The following is a 19,026-nucleotide window of genomic DNA, read 5'->3' as shown; positions in this document are numbered from 1 at the left end:
AAGCCAATTCCTCCTTCGGCCGCCTTTCCTTACAGTTCTCTGCTGCCAATGACTGGAACGAACTGCAAAAATCACTGAAGCTGGAGACTCATATTTCCCTCACTAACTTTAAGCACCAGCTGTCAGAGCAGCTCACAGATCACTGCACCAATACATAGCCCGTCTGTCAATAGCCCATCGAACTACCTCATCCCCATACTGTTATTTATTTATTTTGCTCCTTTGCACCCCAGTAACACTACTTGCACACTCATCTTCTGCACATCTATCACCCCAGTGTTTAATTTGCCATAATGTAATTATTTCATCCTTAAGATGTGTCTACAACTTGATTGGAGTCCACCTGTGGTAAATTCAATTGACTGGACATGATTTGGAAAGGAACACACTTGTCTATATAAGTTTCCACGGTTGACAGTGCATGTCAGAGAAACAAACAAGCCATGAGGTTGAAGGAATTGTCCGTAGAGCGCCAAGACAGGATTGTGTCAAGACACAGATCAGGGGAAGGGTACCAAAAAAATGTCTGCAGCATTGAAGGTCCCCAAGAACACAGTTGCCTCCATCATTCTTAAACGGAAGAAGTTTGGAACCACCAAGACTCTTCCTAGAGCTGGCCGCCTGGCCAAAGTCAGCAATCGGGGGAGAAGTGCCTTGGTCAGGGAGGTGACCAAGAACCCGATGGTCACTCTGACAGAGCTTCAGAGTTCCTCTATGAAGATGGGAGAACCTTTCAGATGGACAACCATCTCTGCAGCAATCCACCAATCAGACTGAGGCGAAGGTTCACCTTCTAACAGGACAAAGACCCTAAGCACACAGCAAATACAACGCAGGAGTGGCTTGGGGACAAATCTCTGAATGTCCTCGAGTGGCCCAGCCAGAGCCCGGACTTGAACCCAATCAAACATCTCTGGAGAGACCTGAAAATAGCCAGAGACGCTCCCAATCCAACCTGACAGAGCTTGAGAGGATCTGCAGAAAATAATTGGAGAAACTCACCAAATACAGGTGTGCAACGCTTGTAGCGTCCTACCCAAAAAAGACTTGAGGCTGTAATTGCTGCTAAAGGTGCTTCAAAAGTTGAAGGTTGTAAATACTCTCTGAGGGCATTTCTGGGCCATTTTATTGTGTTTTTATTTAATAAAATGTTAGGTGTGCTTGCAAAGCAAAACACAACTCTAGATTTATTACATAGTCATATTATTATTTGATTTCTTTAGTTCGATCTAGAGCTTAAATTATTTAAGTAATTAATACAAAACCAACTCCAAATGCCCAGACTGACCCAACTGCTTGAGAAGAAAACAAATCATAGCATTTATAGTTTTTGAAATATAACATTATTTAAATGAGCTCCCAATGTCCCATAGACTTAAATGTAAAAAAAAAAAAACTAAACATTCTAGAACTATCTCCTTCTACATTGTTTAAACTATTAATACCAAACCAACATTGAGATGTTCAGACTGCCCAAACTTAGATTGCTTGCCAAAGGATATTTGATACTATGTATACTTTTGGAACTATAACCATTTTAAATTGTAATACATTAATATGGGTTTGAATGAGAACCATAGGAATAAAGTGGTAGCTATTCAGAATTATCCTGCTCCTTTGTTAATTAAGCTACAAGACCAACTTTAAAACATTCAGGCTATCCTAACTTCAAATTCTCTTTATAAACTTTTTTTATTACCAAAATTAGTATTAGCAAAATTACCATAACATAACTCACCTATAGTAATACCAAACTAACTTTCACATGTTCAGGCTATTCTAACTTCAATATTAGTTTTTACTTGATCAATTATAACTATATACATTTGCATAAATATGCATAAAATCTTTCAAGAGACACCAAACCAACTTTCACATGTTCAGGCTATCCTAACTTCAAATTCTTAAGAAATGTTTATCAACTTTAAATATATAAATGTGCATACTTTTGCATAATATAACTCACCAAAAGTAACTCCTGTATTTTTCTACATGTACTTTTCTAGTTTTATTTTGTGTTTTTATTTTGTTTATTTATTGTGTTTCCATACCCCCTCAAACAATCTGAAGTATATGTATCTGAGTTAAGAGTAAAAATGTCAATCATGATATGAGATTAGTTTGTTATTGATTTACAGGCAAACACTTTTATAATTTAGCGGTTGCCTTGAACAGGTATCTGCTAGTTAACAATTTTCCATATTTTGGATGGTTATTTTACAGGTGAACACTTTTATATTTACGACTCAAGGTCTGAAAAGTGGAAAAGTGTCATCTCCACAGAACTCCATATCTGTTTTGTCCTGTCAAAAATACCTTGCCTGAGGCACTTTTCTGAGAGCTAGCAGATTTGTGGATGTGAGATTGTCAGTGAGAGATAAGAGGCAGACACTTTAGACTTGAAACAAAATATGGGGGGAAATATGCATATATCTCCGGAAAGAGAGAGCGAAAAGGAATGTGCAAAATGACCCACCTCATATGGAATTACACAGAAATGGTTTTTACATTGTAGTATACTTTTGCGTTCAGAAAGCATTATTAGCTTGCATTATCCAAGTCAAAAGAAAAAGAGATCTACACCATATATAATTATTTGCATTACCCAATGATTGAGCATATTTTTTGTCATGCATGTTTATATTAAGAAGTACATTGTAAAAACACTTGATACTGTAGTCTTGAATTTAATTTAATTACATTTTGGGATTGCACATAAAACAGACATCGACAAGATGTGCAATGTAATCTCCTATGAAAGTAATCTCATATGAAAACACTTCCAAGGTGATCTTATTCGATCAGGTCAATGTGACAACTACTATAGGTCTACTCATGAATGACCATACTGCACATCTGGCTATATTGGACTTCATACTGAACATCTGGATATATTGGACTTTCCATACTTCACATCTCCACAGAAACAAAACACTGGTCCAAGTGCTTATTTAAGCAGATGAGGAAAACACTGTGATTAGCTCAAACTGTCCTCACTTTCAAGACTACACCTTATACTTTGAGATGGTGTGTTTTCCTCAAAAGGAAATAGCTTTCGATTGTATCTTGTATTGGCAGTCTGTTTGTGTCATTGTAAATGCTGCCAAGGGTTTTGATGGCTAGCGTTTACAGAGGAAGTTGAATGGGTAATAATAAGCACCTGCCAGCATGAACCATAAGAGTAGAGGTTTTAGAGGATGTAACACTGTACAGGATTCTCCTAAAGGAAATGCTTTAAATGACAGGCCTGGGAAATGGATCTGGTCCAGCCTGAGGTGTGCCTAGAGTAAGGAGTTATGTTTTAGCCTCATATCGCAAAGTCTCATGTTTACCCATGCACACCAAATAAATAACTTTTGTCCTTTAGAAAAAAGGCTCTGGATATAAATAACTGGATATTCCTTTCGAGTGGAAAGACTGATTCATACAGAGGGACAACTGCTGGGTCTGTGGAAAAACTGACTAATATCTGTGAAATATGAAAAACACAATGGAGACGTTTAGAAACCGTAGGGCTAATGTATAGGCAATATTTTTGCTTGATGTCAGTGACACTGTGGAATGTTAGACCCATTGTGTACATGAGATATTATTCAGTTTGTGGTAAAGATTAAGTGGCTAAAGGTCAATGGCAATGAAGGAGTGTCAGGAGCAACCAAAGAGGCTGAAGGCACTGAAACAATGCGGAGGCTCTCAAAGGTTGTGAAGAGCATTGAGGAGTACATGTACTGTAGGAATCATGCATGTGGGAGCGAGGAGAATGGGTTTTATTTATACTTCACCTTCTGACTGAGACTCACCAGGGAGCTGAGAGAACTGCAGCAGGCTGCTACTCACAGGTGAAAACATTATTAAACAGGGCTTTCACATTGCAGGAAGATACATTCTACCTTTGTCTTTCACAGAGTTAATCTGGATTTATGGAGAATGATCTAAAAGGGATTGTGGAGGGTAGCTGTTATTTAAAGGTTTGTGGGTAAACTGATTTTGTTTTCTTACAAAAAATAATAAAGTAATGACTGCAACAGGTGATCCAAAATCAGAGATACATTCAAATATTAATTTTATTCATTATTTTATGAATTTTTGACAGAATGTCCAATTTGTACTTGCTTGCTGAAACACAAATGTAGCCAACACTATAAAACAAAATGATTGTTCACGTTTTCACTGTTTTTTTATTGACAAATCATTTTTAAGTGTATATTTTTATTTCAAAGGCTGCAGAATATATTGCCATTCCAGCCATGCACACTTCTTCATAATCAGTCTAGAGAGGCAAAAGAGTCCGGGGCTATGCTATGTATTATAGCACCATCTGCTGCTGAACAAAGAATGTGGTGCTGGGTGCTGTAGATACTGTAGACCAGGACTGGTCTCCGCCTGGAGAACTAATATGGAGTTCTTTTGGTCCAGCCCTGTTATAATATACCTGATTCAGTTATAGGTCATGGTGACCTCCTTTTCCTGTAGTTTTTCATTCACTGAAGGGATGGCTATGTTCAAGGTTCCTCTGGACGGAATAAGGAGAAGGGTGCCAACCATTTCACATGATGATCCCTGAAATAGTTTTCCATATTATTACAATATAATAAAAAACATGCCTTTGTTAATGGGTGGGGTTAACAATATCACAAACACTTGTTGAGTTGGAATGAAGTTGCAACACTAAGAATGAATCAAGAAAGCACATCCAGAGCAGAGGCCTACCTGTGATATTTTTGTCCCTTTCTCCTTTGATATTCCATTTCATCCACTGTCCAGACAGCTCCCTTGCCTCCCTCCACTCGAACAAAACACTTGTGGAGGCTAAGATTATGACGGACAGCGTTCTGTGGTGGCAAAGGAATACAGCTTGTGTTAGGATCTCGGGAGTCAATATTCCTCAGAACTCAAATGGAAGATTCCAAGTTAACATAATGATCCAAGGAGAAGCCAAACCTTCCATGTGGCCGTGTTGTGTCGGAAGTAGAAGAACATTGTGGTGAACCAGTTGTAGATGTCATTCAGAGAGCGCTGCTTGTCTGGAGACTCCAGGATAGACTGCAGACAGACATGGCGGACATTCACAGTAGACTTGTGCAATTGAAACAGCTCACATGAAGTCTAGACATAAATAGAAGTCTTGCTACTCATGTAGTCCAATACAATGGACTCGATATTAATGTCCCACTTGTGTAGACAAAAAGGTAGAATGTTGCTGTCTTTCAGTTCAACAAAGATGCATGAACTACAGATCAAACTGTATTAGTTGCTCAGCCGCTCAGCCAGACTCTCGACAGTCTACCTTTTCCTTTACTCAAGTGTGCCTTTACCTGAGTGTTCAGAGGGACTCTACTGTCTGATTCAGACAACTCACCCATCTTATCAGGCAGGCGTAGGTGTACGGAGGCCGGATGTTGTTGTATTTGTAACACTCAACACTCGGGACAAGATCTGTGGGGTGCCCAACGAAAGCAAACATGCTGGGTCTTGAGTTTGGATCAGATTTCGTGGCAACGCGAAAGGCATCATCACCAAAACAAACAAGCAAAACACTTGGAGGAATGCAAAATGGAGTGGAACTTTCTCTAGCTTAAGAAAAGTGAATCAGCAGTCATGCTATGTGAATGTTATGTGAATGTTACTCCGTGTTGAAGATGAGCGTGAAATGGTGTTACCTGGGAGTAGATGGTGGGGAGTGGCAGCGGGCCAATGCTCATGCTGTGCCAGCTCCTCTGGCTCTTTAGTGGAGCAGCGTGGCACTCCATCTGCTGCCAGGGCCGGGGATGGGTTCTGGGGCAGGACTAGTGCCAGGCTGTGGCTGTAGGGCCGATCTGAACCTGCCTTCTGACAGGGAGAGACAACCAACAACACAGACATTCAATATGGTTAGGGGTTGGGGTACATTTCTTAAAAAGGGAAGGATAATGGGCAATGGCATGGGAGGTTACTATAGGCATTTGAAGGCATTAGCCAAAATAGGGAATCCTTGAGGAGTTACCATGTTAGTTGATTTGTGTTCAGACAGGTGCAGATGGAGTTGCATTGCAAAGAGTTTCTGTTTTTCCACAGTCAGCTAAAGAAAGAGAGAAGATGAATCAAGGTTCATTAGGGGCCACATTTCCACTTAGTTGGACTTGGAGCTTTACAACCTTTCTCTGTTGTCAGTGTTCACTATTTGGGACTTTTCTGTAAAACTGTCTATTATACTGTATGTAGAACTACAGGAACAAACCTGGGTCTCCATGTATTGCACCATGTCTTGTTGTACCCTCCACTGTGCAATGCTTCTGTCTCCATGGCCATGGTCAGAGTGGAGGTGTCTGGAGATGTAATCAAAGTCATGACTATAAAGAACAGCACCCCAACTGCATAACAATGACCAATGAAATATACTGGTACTCATGACTCACTTCAAAAAACGTGGAAATTCTTCAAATACCGCATCGCAGCCTGGCCAGCAGCAGAGTCCGTTGAGAAACAGAGCACTGGAGCTCTGTAGGGTTGGGTGACCTGGCCTGCAGAAGGAAGGGAGGAATATTATCAACTCAGGACTGAACGCAATCAAACCAGCCTTGCATTGTTTATGCCGTGTCTGTTCACACATGCACACACACAGAGGGCGGCTCCTAATAATGGCTGGAAAGGAGCGAATGGAATGGCATCAAACACATGGAACCCATGTGTTTGATGCAGTTTATGCGATCCACTCATTCCTCTGCAGCCATTACCACAAGCCCATCCTCCCCAATTATGGTGCCACCAACCTCCTGTGACACAAACACATTACTCACTCATGATGCCTGGTGATGATGGAACTCTGCTTAGGATTGGCTCTCCTCAGGGGAGAGGGGTGACGAGTGGGCCCAGGAGAGTGCTCAGAGTGTGGGGGTGAGGACTGTCCACGGCTCCCTGTGTCCACCTCCACCTTGCACGGTGATATGGGTTGAGCTGAACCGGCCGCTGTTATAGTGCACAGTGTTGGAAAAGAAAGATAGAGAAATATTTATATTATTGAAAAAGACCTACAGTGGGAAGAAAAAGTATGTGAGCCCTTTAGAATGACCTGGAATGACCTGGAATGACCTGGAATGACCTGGAATGACCTGGATATCTACATAAATTGGTCATACAATTGTATCTGATCTTCATCTAAATCACAACAATAGACAAACCACAGCTTAAACTAATAACACACAAACAATTATACTTTTTCATGTCTTTATTGAACACACCGGGTAAACATTCTCAGTGCAGGTTGGAAAAAGTATGTGAACCCTTGGATTTAATAACAGGTTGACCCTCCTTTGGCAGCAATAACCTCAACCAAACATTTTCTGTAGTTGCGGATCAGACCTGCACAACAGAATTTGGGACCATTCCTCTTTCCAAATGTTTTCAGTTTCACAATATTCTTGAGATGTCTGGTGTGAAGCACTCTCTTGAAAGGTCATTCCACAGCATCTCAATCAGATTGAGGTCAGGACTGACTGGGCCACTCCAGAAGGTGTATTTTCTTCTGTTCAAACCATTATGTTGTTGATTTACTTCTGTCTTTTGGGATGTTGTCCTGACTTCTGTTGAGCTTCAATTGGCGGACAGACAGCCTTACATTCTCCTGTAAAATGTCTTGATAAACTTGGGAATTCATTTTTCCGTTGATGATAGCAAGCTGTCCAGGCCCTGAGGTAGCAAAGCAGCCCTAAACCATGATGCTGGTGTGCTGTACCTTTTTTTCTCCACACATAGTGTTGTGTGTTCTTTCCAAACAACACAACTTTAGTTTCATCTGTCCACAGAATATTATGCCAGTAGCGCTGTGGAACATCCAGGTGCTCTTTTGCAATCTTCAGATGTGCAGCAATGTTTTTTCGGGACAGCAGTGGCTCTTCCATGATGACCAACCATGAACACCATTCTTGTTTAGTGTTTTACGTATTGTAGACTTGTCAACAGAGATGTTAGCATCTTACAGAGATTTCTGCAAGTCTTTAGCTGACACTCTAGGATTCTTCTTACCCCCATTGAGCATTCTGCGCTGTGCTCTTGCAGTCATATTTACAGCACGACCACTCCTAGGGAGAGTAGCAACAGTGCTGAAATTTCTCCATTTATAGAGAAATTGTTTTACCGTAGACTGACTTTTGAATGTACTTTTGAAACCATTTCCAGCTTTATGCAAGGCAACAATTCTTAATCTTAGGTCTTCTGAGATCTATTTTGTTTCGAGGCATGGTTCACATCAGGCAATGCTTCATGCGAATAGCAAACTCAAATTTTGTGAGGGTTTTTTATAGAGCAGGGCAGCTCAAACCAATATCCAATCTCCAATCTCGTCTGATTGATTGGACTTCAGGTTAGTTGACTCCTGACTCCAATTAGCTTTTGGAGAAGTCATTAGCCTCGGGGTTCACATACTTTTTTCATCCTACACTGTGAATGTTTCAATTATGTATTCAATATAGACAAGAAAACTACAATCATGTGTGTGCTATTTGCTTAAGCACACTGTGTATGTCTATTGTGACTTAGATGAAGATCAGATCAAATTTTTGTCAAATTTATGCAGAAATCCAGGTAATTCCAAAGGGTTCCCCTACTTTTTCTTGCCACTGTAGAAACACTTTCCATGAACCTCCTATATGAATTACGCATAATGACTGTATAGAATTGTGTACAACATATGCAATGACACTATTTTTTTAAGCCACCAGTGTTTCCATTCAAAAGTGCGACCCTACACCCACATTACCTGGGACAACAGGTAGCCTAGTGGTTAGAGTGTTGGGCTAGTAACTGCAAGGTTGCTAGAATAAATCACTGAGCTGAAAAGGTACAAATCTGTTGTTCTTCCCCTAAACAAGACAGTTAACCCACTGTTCCCAGGCCGTCATTGTAAATAAGAATTTGTTCTTACCTGATTTGCCTAGTTAAATAAAAATGACCTATTTTGGGAAGGGGGAATTTAAAAAATGTTTTGACAATGAAAAGCTATAATGGTTTGGTTGTAAGGATGCTGCAGTAGGAGAGAAGAGCGGAGAGAAGTAAACTATGGAGTTGGTTTTGGATTCTATACATCCATTCTACATCCATTCTACATCCATTCTACATTATTACACAGCAGTGTCAAGGACATTGTTTCTCCATCAAGAGCTGTTTTATTCTATCTTCTCATACGACGTGATAGTTCAGTTGTATATGTACTGTAAGGGTGCTGCTGCAGAGGGTCAGTCAGAGCAGAGCTTACCCTGTGGTCGTACGTGGGCAGCCAGGACAGCCTGGCGTAGGACAGAGGGTCTGTGCTGGCTCAACTGGGGGCACCGAGACACCCGCTGCAGGAAAGGTCTCCCCTCCTCCTCACTGGAACACTAGGAAGGACGCATAACAACATGCTCACACTTACAGTACCCCCCTTTCACCAGCAGGGAGTGCTCTGAGCAAACTCAAGCAGCTTTTTTGCTAATATCAGTGTATGCATTACATGAATCTCTGGTCAGAATAGGGCCTTGAAACATGTTATAATAGGAGGTATAAGAATAGGATAATATCCTACCTGCTGTAACAGTATGTTCTGGAGCTGAGATGAGGCCATAAGTGGACCTCCAGGTCCAATCATCAATGGGAAACCCATCTATAAATAATGGACATTTATTTATATCATTCATCTATCTCACTATTAGGAAAAACTCCATGTAATGAAAATATAGATATTGCCTCCTGGGAACTTGTCTTTAAATTAGCATTATTATACAAAATATAAGAGACCAAAAAAAAATCATGAAAAAGCCAACTGTGTGGAACTGACTTGATTTACACTTTAGCTCTATACTTTCCATTGATATTTATTTTAGTCTTCTTCCAATTATGTGTTACATGTTGATTGAAACCACAGCAGCAGTTCAACCAATACCTGAGTAACAGAGGTACGAGCATAGAGCCGAGGTGAGACAGAATCATTTGGCTTGGTACGTGTGTCTGGCTCTTCTCCGTGTTCACCCCGCCGATCTCGCTGCTGCTGCTGTCTACCACTGTTCAGCCGCCCACTCTTCAACCTCTCACTCTCAGTCTGTGGCATCCCTGGGCTTGGTGCAGAAGAGAGGAAATGGATGGTTAGTGCTAAGTGCATGCTACCGCCAGGAATGCATGGGTGGTGGTGGATAAAAGTTGTGAATGTGTAGACAACATAAACAATTGCAAATAATCACAAGTCACAGTAGATCATCCCCACACAGGGCACCAATTATGTAGAGATGTCCATATTTGTAAGGATATGTTGTATTTAGTCTTGCATATATTTCAACATATGACATTAAACAACACATAGCTACAATAAAAGAGAGAGAGAGAGAGAGAGAGAGAGAGAGAGAGAGAGAGAGAGAGAGAGAGAGAGAGAGAGAGAGAGAGAGAGAGAGAGAGAGAGAGAGAGAGAGAGAGAGAGAGAGAGAGAGAGAGAGAGAGAGAGAGAGAGAGAGAAAGGGGGGTGGGGCATACAAATGTGCTCTTTGATAAATGTTAGACAGCAGCAGGTTTGGAGGCATGGCGTCTTTTGTTCCCTTATCAGACATAATGAAAGGTAAAGGAGTTCAAACACAGTCTGGGCTGAGAGATGTTGTGGTTGTGCACAGGTGCAACTACACAGTCATTGAAGCGTACAGAGACAGAACTGATAGCAGCAGGTATCTCAAAAACATACAGTGATTCGAACAGTGACATAATTAGTTGTTGTTTTGGCTCTGTACTCCAGCATTTTGGATTTGAAATGATACAATGACTTTGCGGTTAAAGTGCAGACTGTCAGTTTTATTTTGAGGGTATTTTCATCCATATAGAGTGAACCGTTTAGAAATTACATCCCTTTTTGTACATAGTTGGGCTGCCTGATGGGCTGCCCCCAGGTGGTAAGGGTGGACAACAACACGTCTGTCACACTGATCCTCAACACTGGGGCCCCTCAGGGGTGAGTATTTAGACCCCTCCTGTACTCCTTGTTCACCCACGCCTGCGTGGCCAATGACGACTCCAACACCATCATTACGTTTGCTGATGACGCAACAGTGGTGTGCCTGATCACCGACAACGATGATACAGCCTATAGGGAGGAGGTCAGAGACCTGGCAGTGTGATGCCAGGATAACAACCTCTCCCTCAATGTGAGCAAGACAAAGGAGCTGATCGTTGACTACAGGAAAAGACGGGCCGAACAGGCCCCCAGTAAAATCAGCAGGGCTGTAGTGGAGTGGGTCGAGAGTTTCAAGTAACTTGCGGACCACAATCACCAACGCTCTATCATTGTCCAAACACACCAAGACAGTCGTTAAGAGGGCACGACAAAAATCTTTTCCGCTCAGGAGACTGAAAAAAATTGGCATGGGTCCTCAGATCCTCAAAAAGTTATACAGCTGCACCATCGAGAGCATACTGACCGGTTGCGTCACCGCCTGGTATGGCAACTGACCATAAGGCGCTACAGAGGGTAGTGCGTATGGCCCAGTACATCACTGGCACCAAGCTTCCTGCAATCCAGGACCTATATAATAGGTGGTGTTAGAGGAAAGCACATAAAATACTCAGAGACTCCAGTCACCCAAGTCAAAGATTGTTTTCTCTGCTACTGCATGGCAAGCGGTACCGGAGCGCCAAGTCTAGGACCAAAAGGCTCCTTAACAGCTTCTAACCCCAAGCCATAAGACTGCTGAACAATTAATCAAATGACCACCAGACTATTACATTGACCCCCCCCCCTCTATGCATAGTCACTTCACCCCTACCTACATGTACAAATGACCTCTAACCTGTACCCCCGCGCACTGACTCGGTACCGGTACCCCCTGTTTATAGCCTCGTCATTGTTATGTTATTGTGTTACTTTTTATAATGATTTACTTTAGTTTATTTGGTAAATATTTTTTCTTAACTCTTCTTGAACTACACTGTTGGTTAAGGGCTTGTGAGTCAGCATTTCACAGTAAAGTCTACACTTGTTGTATTCGGGGCATGTGGCAAATAAAGTTTGATTTGATTTGATTTGACTCAAGGATGTAATAACTGCCAAAGGTGTTTCAACAAAGTACTGAGTAAAGAGTCTGAAAATTATGTAAATGTGATATTTCAGTTGTTTTTTTATACATTTGCAAAAATTCTAAAAGCTGTTTTTGTTTTGTCATTATGCGTATTGTGTGTAGATTGACGAGGAAAATAAACTATTTAGGCAATAAGCCTGTAACATAACAAGATGTGGAAAAAGACCAGACCACCGTATACAATTACAAATGCACGCTCTTACCCAGCAACCCAGGAAGAGGAAACAGGAATTCAGTAGAAATAGAAAGTACTGAAGCTCTTTGTGGTTTCTCGCTTTTATCTCCACTTCACGAGCAAAACCAAACATATCTCCTGTAGAGAGAGCTCAGATCAAAGTAAAGAGAAGACTGAATCAACAAGTCACATAACAGGCATTAAATGAATAAGCAAATCTTTTTTATTTGGAATTGAGAGCTACATGTTGATATCACACAGATTCGTAGAGTGTGATTTGATGAATGGATGTGCTACAATATCATTACAAGTAGAAGATATTAACATTTCTTTCAACACTTCTCTCAACTGAGTGCAATGACATTCCGCTTTTACTGTAGTCTAGGAGTGGGTTTGATGATCAAAATACCATATTTGCATTCAGTTACGTACTGTATATAAAGCTATTCATCGTGTGTCATATCTAAAGTATTTCTCTTCGAGTTTTCTTACTACTCACTAATCTCCCATATCTAAGATATCTGTCTGTTGTTGGCGCTTTGGTATGAACCTGTGGGTGACATTGATTTGAAGAGGAGCTTTTTTTGGCCTATAACACTACACTAGGGGAGGGAGAAATTATAAGCAGAGGAAATGTTATTGTTAATCTTTGATCCACAAAGACATGATTGAAATGTATATTTTTCTCAATTCTTTTACCTTTAACTCATAATATGTTTTCTTTTAAATTAAAATGTTCTATTTGAATGAGAACAAAACATATATAAAAATACATTTGAGTATACTGGAGTGATGACATTATCATGTCCAAAATTTACTGAATGAATCTAAATAGAAAAATCAGTATGAAACCAAACTATGAATTTGATCTTCATGTAATACCAGATTCATGTAATACCAGTTCTACAGCTTTTTTATAACATACTGAGCAAATTAGCAATTTGCTAACATTTTTGCAGATTAAATGACAAAGTCAGGATATTTCTTGAACATTTATGTCCAGCTTCTATATTTCGAGATGTTGGGCTGTAAAGGAACGTTTAAAAAGCAATAGAGATAGAACATAAACGACTACTCACGATTACTCATGTGGCATTAGCATGCAGCGTAAATCCAGCCACAACAAGTGAGGTGTGTAAATGCTGGAATGAGCAGTTCTCACATTCTACGAACCCACACTCTACAATCATGTCACACTGACTCAGAGCTTCCATTTATAACTATGGCTAGTACATCGTTATTGGCTTTTACCAGAATTTAACCTACATTTACTATTCTATAAACTACAATACAAAGAATTGTGCTCATTCCCTCATGTATTAATCTGTTCATCCTAATCTGATCTTTAAATTAGGTTAAGCATCAATATGTCCATTAGAAACACAACCTGATCGTCCTGAAATGTTTTGATGAGTTTCTGATTAAATGCATGTTGTGAAGCCTCAATACTTTATTTTTAGAATCACTGCAAATAAATCATAGAGACTAAATGCTTTCTTGGTTTCTAACCTAAAAATGTATATCTCACAGATCAAAAGTAATACAATTGAAGACCAAAGTATAGCAGTACAAATTCTGCAAGGTGATTCATAGTTTTTGACATTGATGTACCGAAAACATTACCATATTCCATCATATGTTTTTTTGTGGTAAAAAAGTACAGTTATTGACAGAGTCAGATAAACCAGAATGTAGGGTAATTTTGATTACACCGCAACAAGAGATGATAACGGTACACATTCTTGAAAAAATGACATTCTTGTACTATATTTAAGCAATAATGCATGAGGGGTTGTGGTATATGGTCAATATACCACGGCTAAGGGCTATTCTTACGCACGACGCAAAACGGAGTGCCTGGATATAGCCATTAGCCTTGGTATATAGGCCATATATCAGAAACCCCAGTAGTGCCTTATTGCTATTATAAACAGGCTACCAATGTAATTACAGCAGTAAAATACATGTTTTGTCATACATATACGGTCTAATATACCACGGCTGTCAACCAATCAGCATTCAGGGCTCGAACCACCCAGTTTATAATTAGGTATAATATCCAAATGTGCCACAGAACAAATTATGTTTGGTGTAAATACATGAAATTTGGCATCAACAGTAAAAGTGTCTAGACAGGCCACATTGGATTTTAAGATGATCATTATCGATCACACTTCCAGTGTCAATCAAAGTTGGGATTTAGAGAAAATATGAAAAAATCTAAAATACTAAAGCATTTATTTTTTAAAATACAAAAGAAACAAATACTATTGTTATTTGACCTGTTCTAAGCCCAAATATGCCAAATATAAACTGAGTGTACAAAACATTAGGAACAACTGCTAAGTCCATGACAGACTAACAAGGTGAATCCAGGTGAAAGCTATGATCCCTGATTGATGTCACTTATTAAATCCACTTCAATCAGTGTAGATAAAGGGGAAGGCAGGTTAATTAAATAAGTATTTTTAAGCCTTGGGGCAATTGAAACACGGACTGCATATTGGGGCGGCAGGTAGCTTAGTGGTTAGAGTGTTGGACTAATAACCGGAAGGTTGTGAGATCAAATCCCTGAGCTGACAAGGTAAAAAATCTGCTGTTCTGCCCTTGAACAAGGCAGTTAACCTGTCATTGAAAATAAACATTTGTGTTTAACTGACTTGTCGAGTTAAATAAAGGATTTTAAAAAGTATTGTATAAATGTGCCATTCAGAGGGTGAATGGGCAAGACAAAAGATTGAAGTGCCTTTGAACAAGGTAGGTGCCAGGCGCATCGGTTTAAGGGTGTCAAGAACTGCAACTGCTGTTTTTTTTTAACGCTCAACAGTTTCCTGTGTGTATCAAGAATGGTTTACAACCCAAAGGACATCCAGCCAACTTCACGCAACTGTGGGAAGTCTTGGAGTCAACACTGGCGGGTGAATTGAGGCTATTCTGAAGGCAAAAGGGATGCAACTCCATTTTAGGAAGGTGTTCCTAATGTTTTGTACACTCAATGAAGGATTCAACTTATTGTCGATTGTGAAATACAGCCGTTTCTGTATCACACTATATTTAGTCTATGGGCATATGGTTACTGTATTTTTACACATTTCATGGATCAAGTCTGTGGTATGTGTGTGTACACGTGCTTGTGAGAGAGGGAGATAAATAGGGCGAATTATTTAGCATGCCTCATTCTCTATTGATGTGCATTGGATTTTCTTATACTGTACAATATACTCTAGGAGTGTGTGTTAGTGTGAGTGTGTGTGTGTATTTCTTTAGATATTGTTTTTATATATATATATTGGTTCAGGCAATATATACACCAAAATGTATTAAGATCTGAACATGTTTAAGATCTGAGAAGGAGAGGAAACGTTGTAAAAACGATGGATTTGCTTATATTGCTTAATATACACTCCAGGTGTGTGTGTGTGTGTGTGTGTGTGTGTGTGTGTGTGTGTGTGTGTGTGTGTGTGTGTGTGTGTGTGTGTGTGTGTGTGTGTGTGTGTGTGTGTGTGTGTGTGTGTGTGTGTGTGTGTGTGTGTGTGTGTGTGTGTGTGTGTGTGTGTGTGTGCGTGCGTGCGTGCGTGTGTGTGTGAGAGAAAGAGTGTTTGTGGATTTCTTTAGATATGTTTACAGTGCCTCCAGAAAGTATTCACACCCCTTGACTTTTTCCACATGTTGTTGTGTTACTGCCTGAACTTAGAATTGATTCAATATTGATTATTTTGGGGCATGGGGTTATACAAGATACCCTATAATATCAGTGGAATAATGTTTTTCAAATATGTTTTACAAATTAATGAGAAATGAAAAGCGTAAATGTCTTGAGTCAATAAGTATTCAACACCTTTGTTATGGAAAGCCTAAACAACTTCAGGAGTAAAAATGTGCTTTACAAGGGACATGATGAGTTGAATGGTATCACTCTGTGTGCAATAATAGTTTTTGTTTCATTCTTTTTTTATGCTACTACCTCATCTCTGTACCCCAAACATGCAATGATCTATATATTCTCTCAGTCGAGCAGTGAATTTGAAACACAGATTCAACCACAAAGACCAAGAAGGTTTTCCAATGCCTCACAAACAAGGGCACCTATTGGTAAACATTGAATATCCCTTTGCGCAGGGTGAAGATAATAATTACACTTTGGATGGTGTATCAATACACCGAGTCACTACAATATACAGGTGTCGTTGCTAACTCAGTTGCCGGAGAGGAAGGAAACCGATCAGGGATTTCACCATGAGGCCAAAAGTGACCTTAAAACAGTTACAGAGTTTAATGGCTGTGGTCGGAGAAAACTGAGGATGGATCAACAGCATTTGTAGTTACTCCACAATACTAACCTAATGACACAGTGAAAAGAAGGAAGCTTGTACAGAATACATATATTCAAAAACATGCATCCTGTTTGCAACAAGGCACTAAAGTAATACTGCAAAAAATATGGCAAAGCAATTAACTTTTGTCCTTAATAGAAAGTGTTATGTTCGGGGCAAATCCAATACAACACATTACTGAGTACCACTCTCCATATTTTCAAGCATAGTGGTGGCTGCATCATGTTAAGGGTATGCTTGTAATTGTTAAGGGCTGGGAAAATGGTTGTCTAGCAATGATAAACAAACTATTTCTTTCATAATAATGGCCAAATGTTGCAGAATTCAGGTGTGGAAAGCTCTTAGAGACTTACCCACAAAGACTTACAGCTGTAATCACTCCCGAAGGTGCTTCTACAAAGTAGGGGTGTAGGGTTGTGAATACTTATATAAATGATTTCTAAAAACTTGTTTTCACTTTGTCATTATGGAGTATTGTGTGTAGATGGATGAGAGAAAAACACTTTTTTTAATCCATTTTGAATTCAAGCTGTAACACAACAAAACGTGGAATAAGTCAAGGGTTATGAATACTTAGTGAAGGCACTGTATATTGGTCCAGGCAACATATATACCAAACATGTTTAAGCTCTGATGATTTGAACATGTATTCATTCACATGATTTGATTCATGAAATGTGTAAAAACTGTAACCACATGTATCCAAGGACTAAATATTGTACAATATCAAAAAAGTACATAGTAGACGAACGCTTTGGTCGATTTAAAAAAAAAATCTTCAGATTTGTCCATCAGTAAGCTCAGAGAACAAGTTAACCAAATTCAATTAGAAATGTCCATTATGGACATTAATGGGTTAATAATAAAAGACACATCCAGGACAAGACCCCATGTTAGTCACAAAGGACTTTTCGCATCATGACTACCATGCAAGTGAAGAGTTCAATCCATCAACAGTTCATTGTGTTATGAATATCAGGTCTTGGGTCTTAACCCAAATCAATTTAAGAATTATATTGGATGAGATTGTCAATCATTTTATATTTATTCTTCTCTTGAACATACTGAATTCAAATAATATACCCAAAATGTAATAGATATCATTCCAGAGTCGTTTCAAATTTGTGAATGAGTGTGTCAGAACTGTGTCGACTGTGGTGTCATTGAATAATCCATTCACTGAGAAGTCCTTCTGTTGCTCAGTTGGTAGAGCATGGCGCTTGTAACGCCAGGGTAGTGGGTTCGATTCCCGGGACCACCCATACGTAGAATGTATGCACACATGACTGTAAGTCGCTTTGGATAAAAGCGTCTGCTAAATGGCATATATTATTATTATTATTATTATAAAGTTAAAAAAAAGATATTGAACATAATGTTTCAATGTGTAGAGGAATGATTGGATTGTTTTAGCCTAAATGATTAGTGATGCTTTAAATGCTTACTTTTACACCTGTTAACATCTTTTAAAAGGTTCATCACTACATCAGCCATTGCAAACTTTTCGTGTGTACTTAATCAAATCTATCAGCCGCTTTTCACAAAACATGCATTTTTCACTCTGTTGCTATATGCCTACAATCGCTCATCTATGTTACCCAACTGGTATACAATATTGATACTTTTTACATTTTTAAATGAGTAAGGTCCATGATCATTAGACTACACTATAAAATAGCTCATACACCACAGCTACATACAATCCACCACTCCAGATTACACCACGGTCTGGAGTTTTGCGTACCTAGCATACCTCTGGTGAACACGCACCCCAATTTGATAGACACTTGCCTACTGAATTATCTCCCTTCTGATGCTCAGAATGGTTTGCCAACAAATACTCTAGCTGAAAGCAAAGAAGTACATTCCTAAAATGCAAAGGCCACACACTAAAACAGACAGTTTTCTCACCTTACTCTGTATCTCCTGCTCACTTTCTGTCTTCCTGTTCTCAGGAGGAAGAGATGCTAGAAAATGAAAAAAGGTAAGAAATGTCTCAGAGGAAGGGGGGGGGTAGTATTCCACTAATGATGTTTGACGTCTATTATGCGTAAAAGAACACTTATACTACCAGCAATATATACAGTAATTGAAATGTTTATTGAAACAGGTTTATAAATATACACAATGTAAGGTTTATCAATAGTATATTTCTGCGATGAGATGATATTACAATTACTTCATATTTTAATTCATCATTAATTATTACTATATTAGGCAAGTAAACAAAAACCTATCTGCATGTTTTGTCTTTTGATTAAGTATATTTTAACATTGATGCTAATCTCTTTCAAAAGTATCTTATTGTTACATTTCCAATACATCAGATTCAGGTAACTTTTACAATAGCTATATTTGAAAGTTATTGATACTGACTAAACATAATCATGTGGCCTTGTATAATTCAGTGTGTGTTAACACAGTGGGTAGCCATGAGGAGTTGCATTCTTGAAAT

General features: G+C 39.3%; 1 protein-coding gene across 3 annotated transcripts; it reads right to left on the bottom strand.

The window, feature by feature from the left end:
• Nucleotides 1-4,046: 4,046 nt before the first annotated feature.
• On the bottom strand, nt 4,047-18,537 carry LOC124045069 (forkhead box protein P3-like). Of its 3 annotated transcripts, none has more exons than XM_046364296.1 (13): nt 18,483-18,537; nt 9,893-10,064; nt 9,536-9,613; nt 9,230-9,350; nt 6,777-6,945; nt 6,396-6,500; nt 6,218-6,305; nt 5,984-6,058; nt 5,661-5,829; nt 5,360-5,436; nt 4,942-5,043; nt 4,711-4,832; nt 4,047-4,560 (listed from the first exon to the last, which is right to left on the bottom strand). In XM_046364296.1, exons 2-13 carry the CDS (start codon nt 10,055-10,057, stop codon nt 4,503-4,505), a joined length of 1,329 nt encoding a protein of 442 aa, XP_046220252.1. In that variant the 5' UTR covers nt 10,058-10,064; nt 18,483-18,537; the 3' UTR covers nt 4,047-4,502. The 3 variants fall into 3 exon arrangements, with proteins under 3 accessions (XP_046220252.1, XP_046220255.1, XP_046220254.1); XM_046364299.1 differs by having other exon boundaries at nt 5,661-5,826; XM_046364298.1 differs by lacking the exon at nt 18,483-18,537 and adding an exon at nt 13,317-13,399.
• Nucleotides 18,538-19,026: the final 489 nt, after the last annotated feature.

This window comes from Oncorhynchus gorbuscha, linkage group LG10 (genome assembly GCF_021184085.1).
Source record: "Oncorhynchus gorbuscha isolate QuinsamMale2020 ecotype Even-year linkage group LG10, OgorEven_v1.0, whole genome shotgun sequence".
Classification (NCBI taxonomy): Eukaryota; Metazoa; Chordata; class Actinopteri; order Salmoniformes; family Salmonidae; genus Oncorhynchus; species Oncorhynchus gorbuscha.
This window is presented reverse-complemented; position numbering and strand designations above follow the sequence as displayed.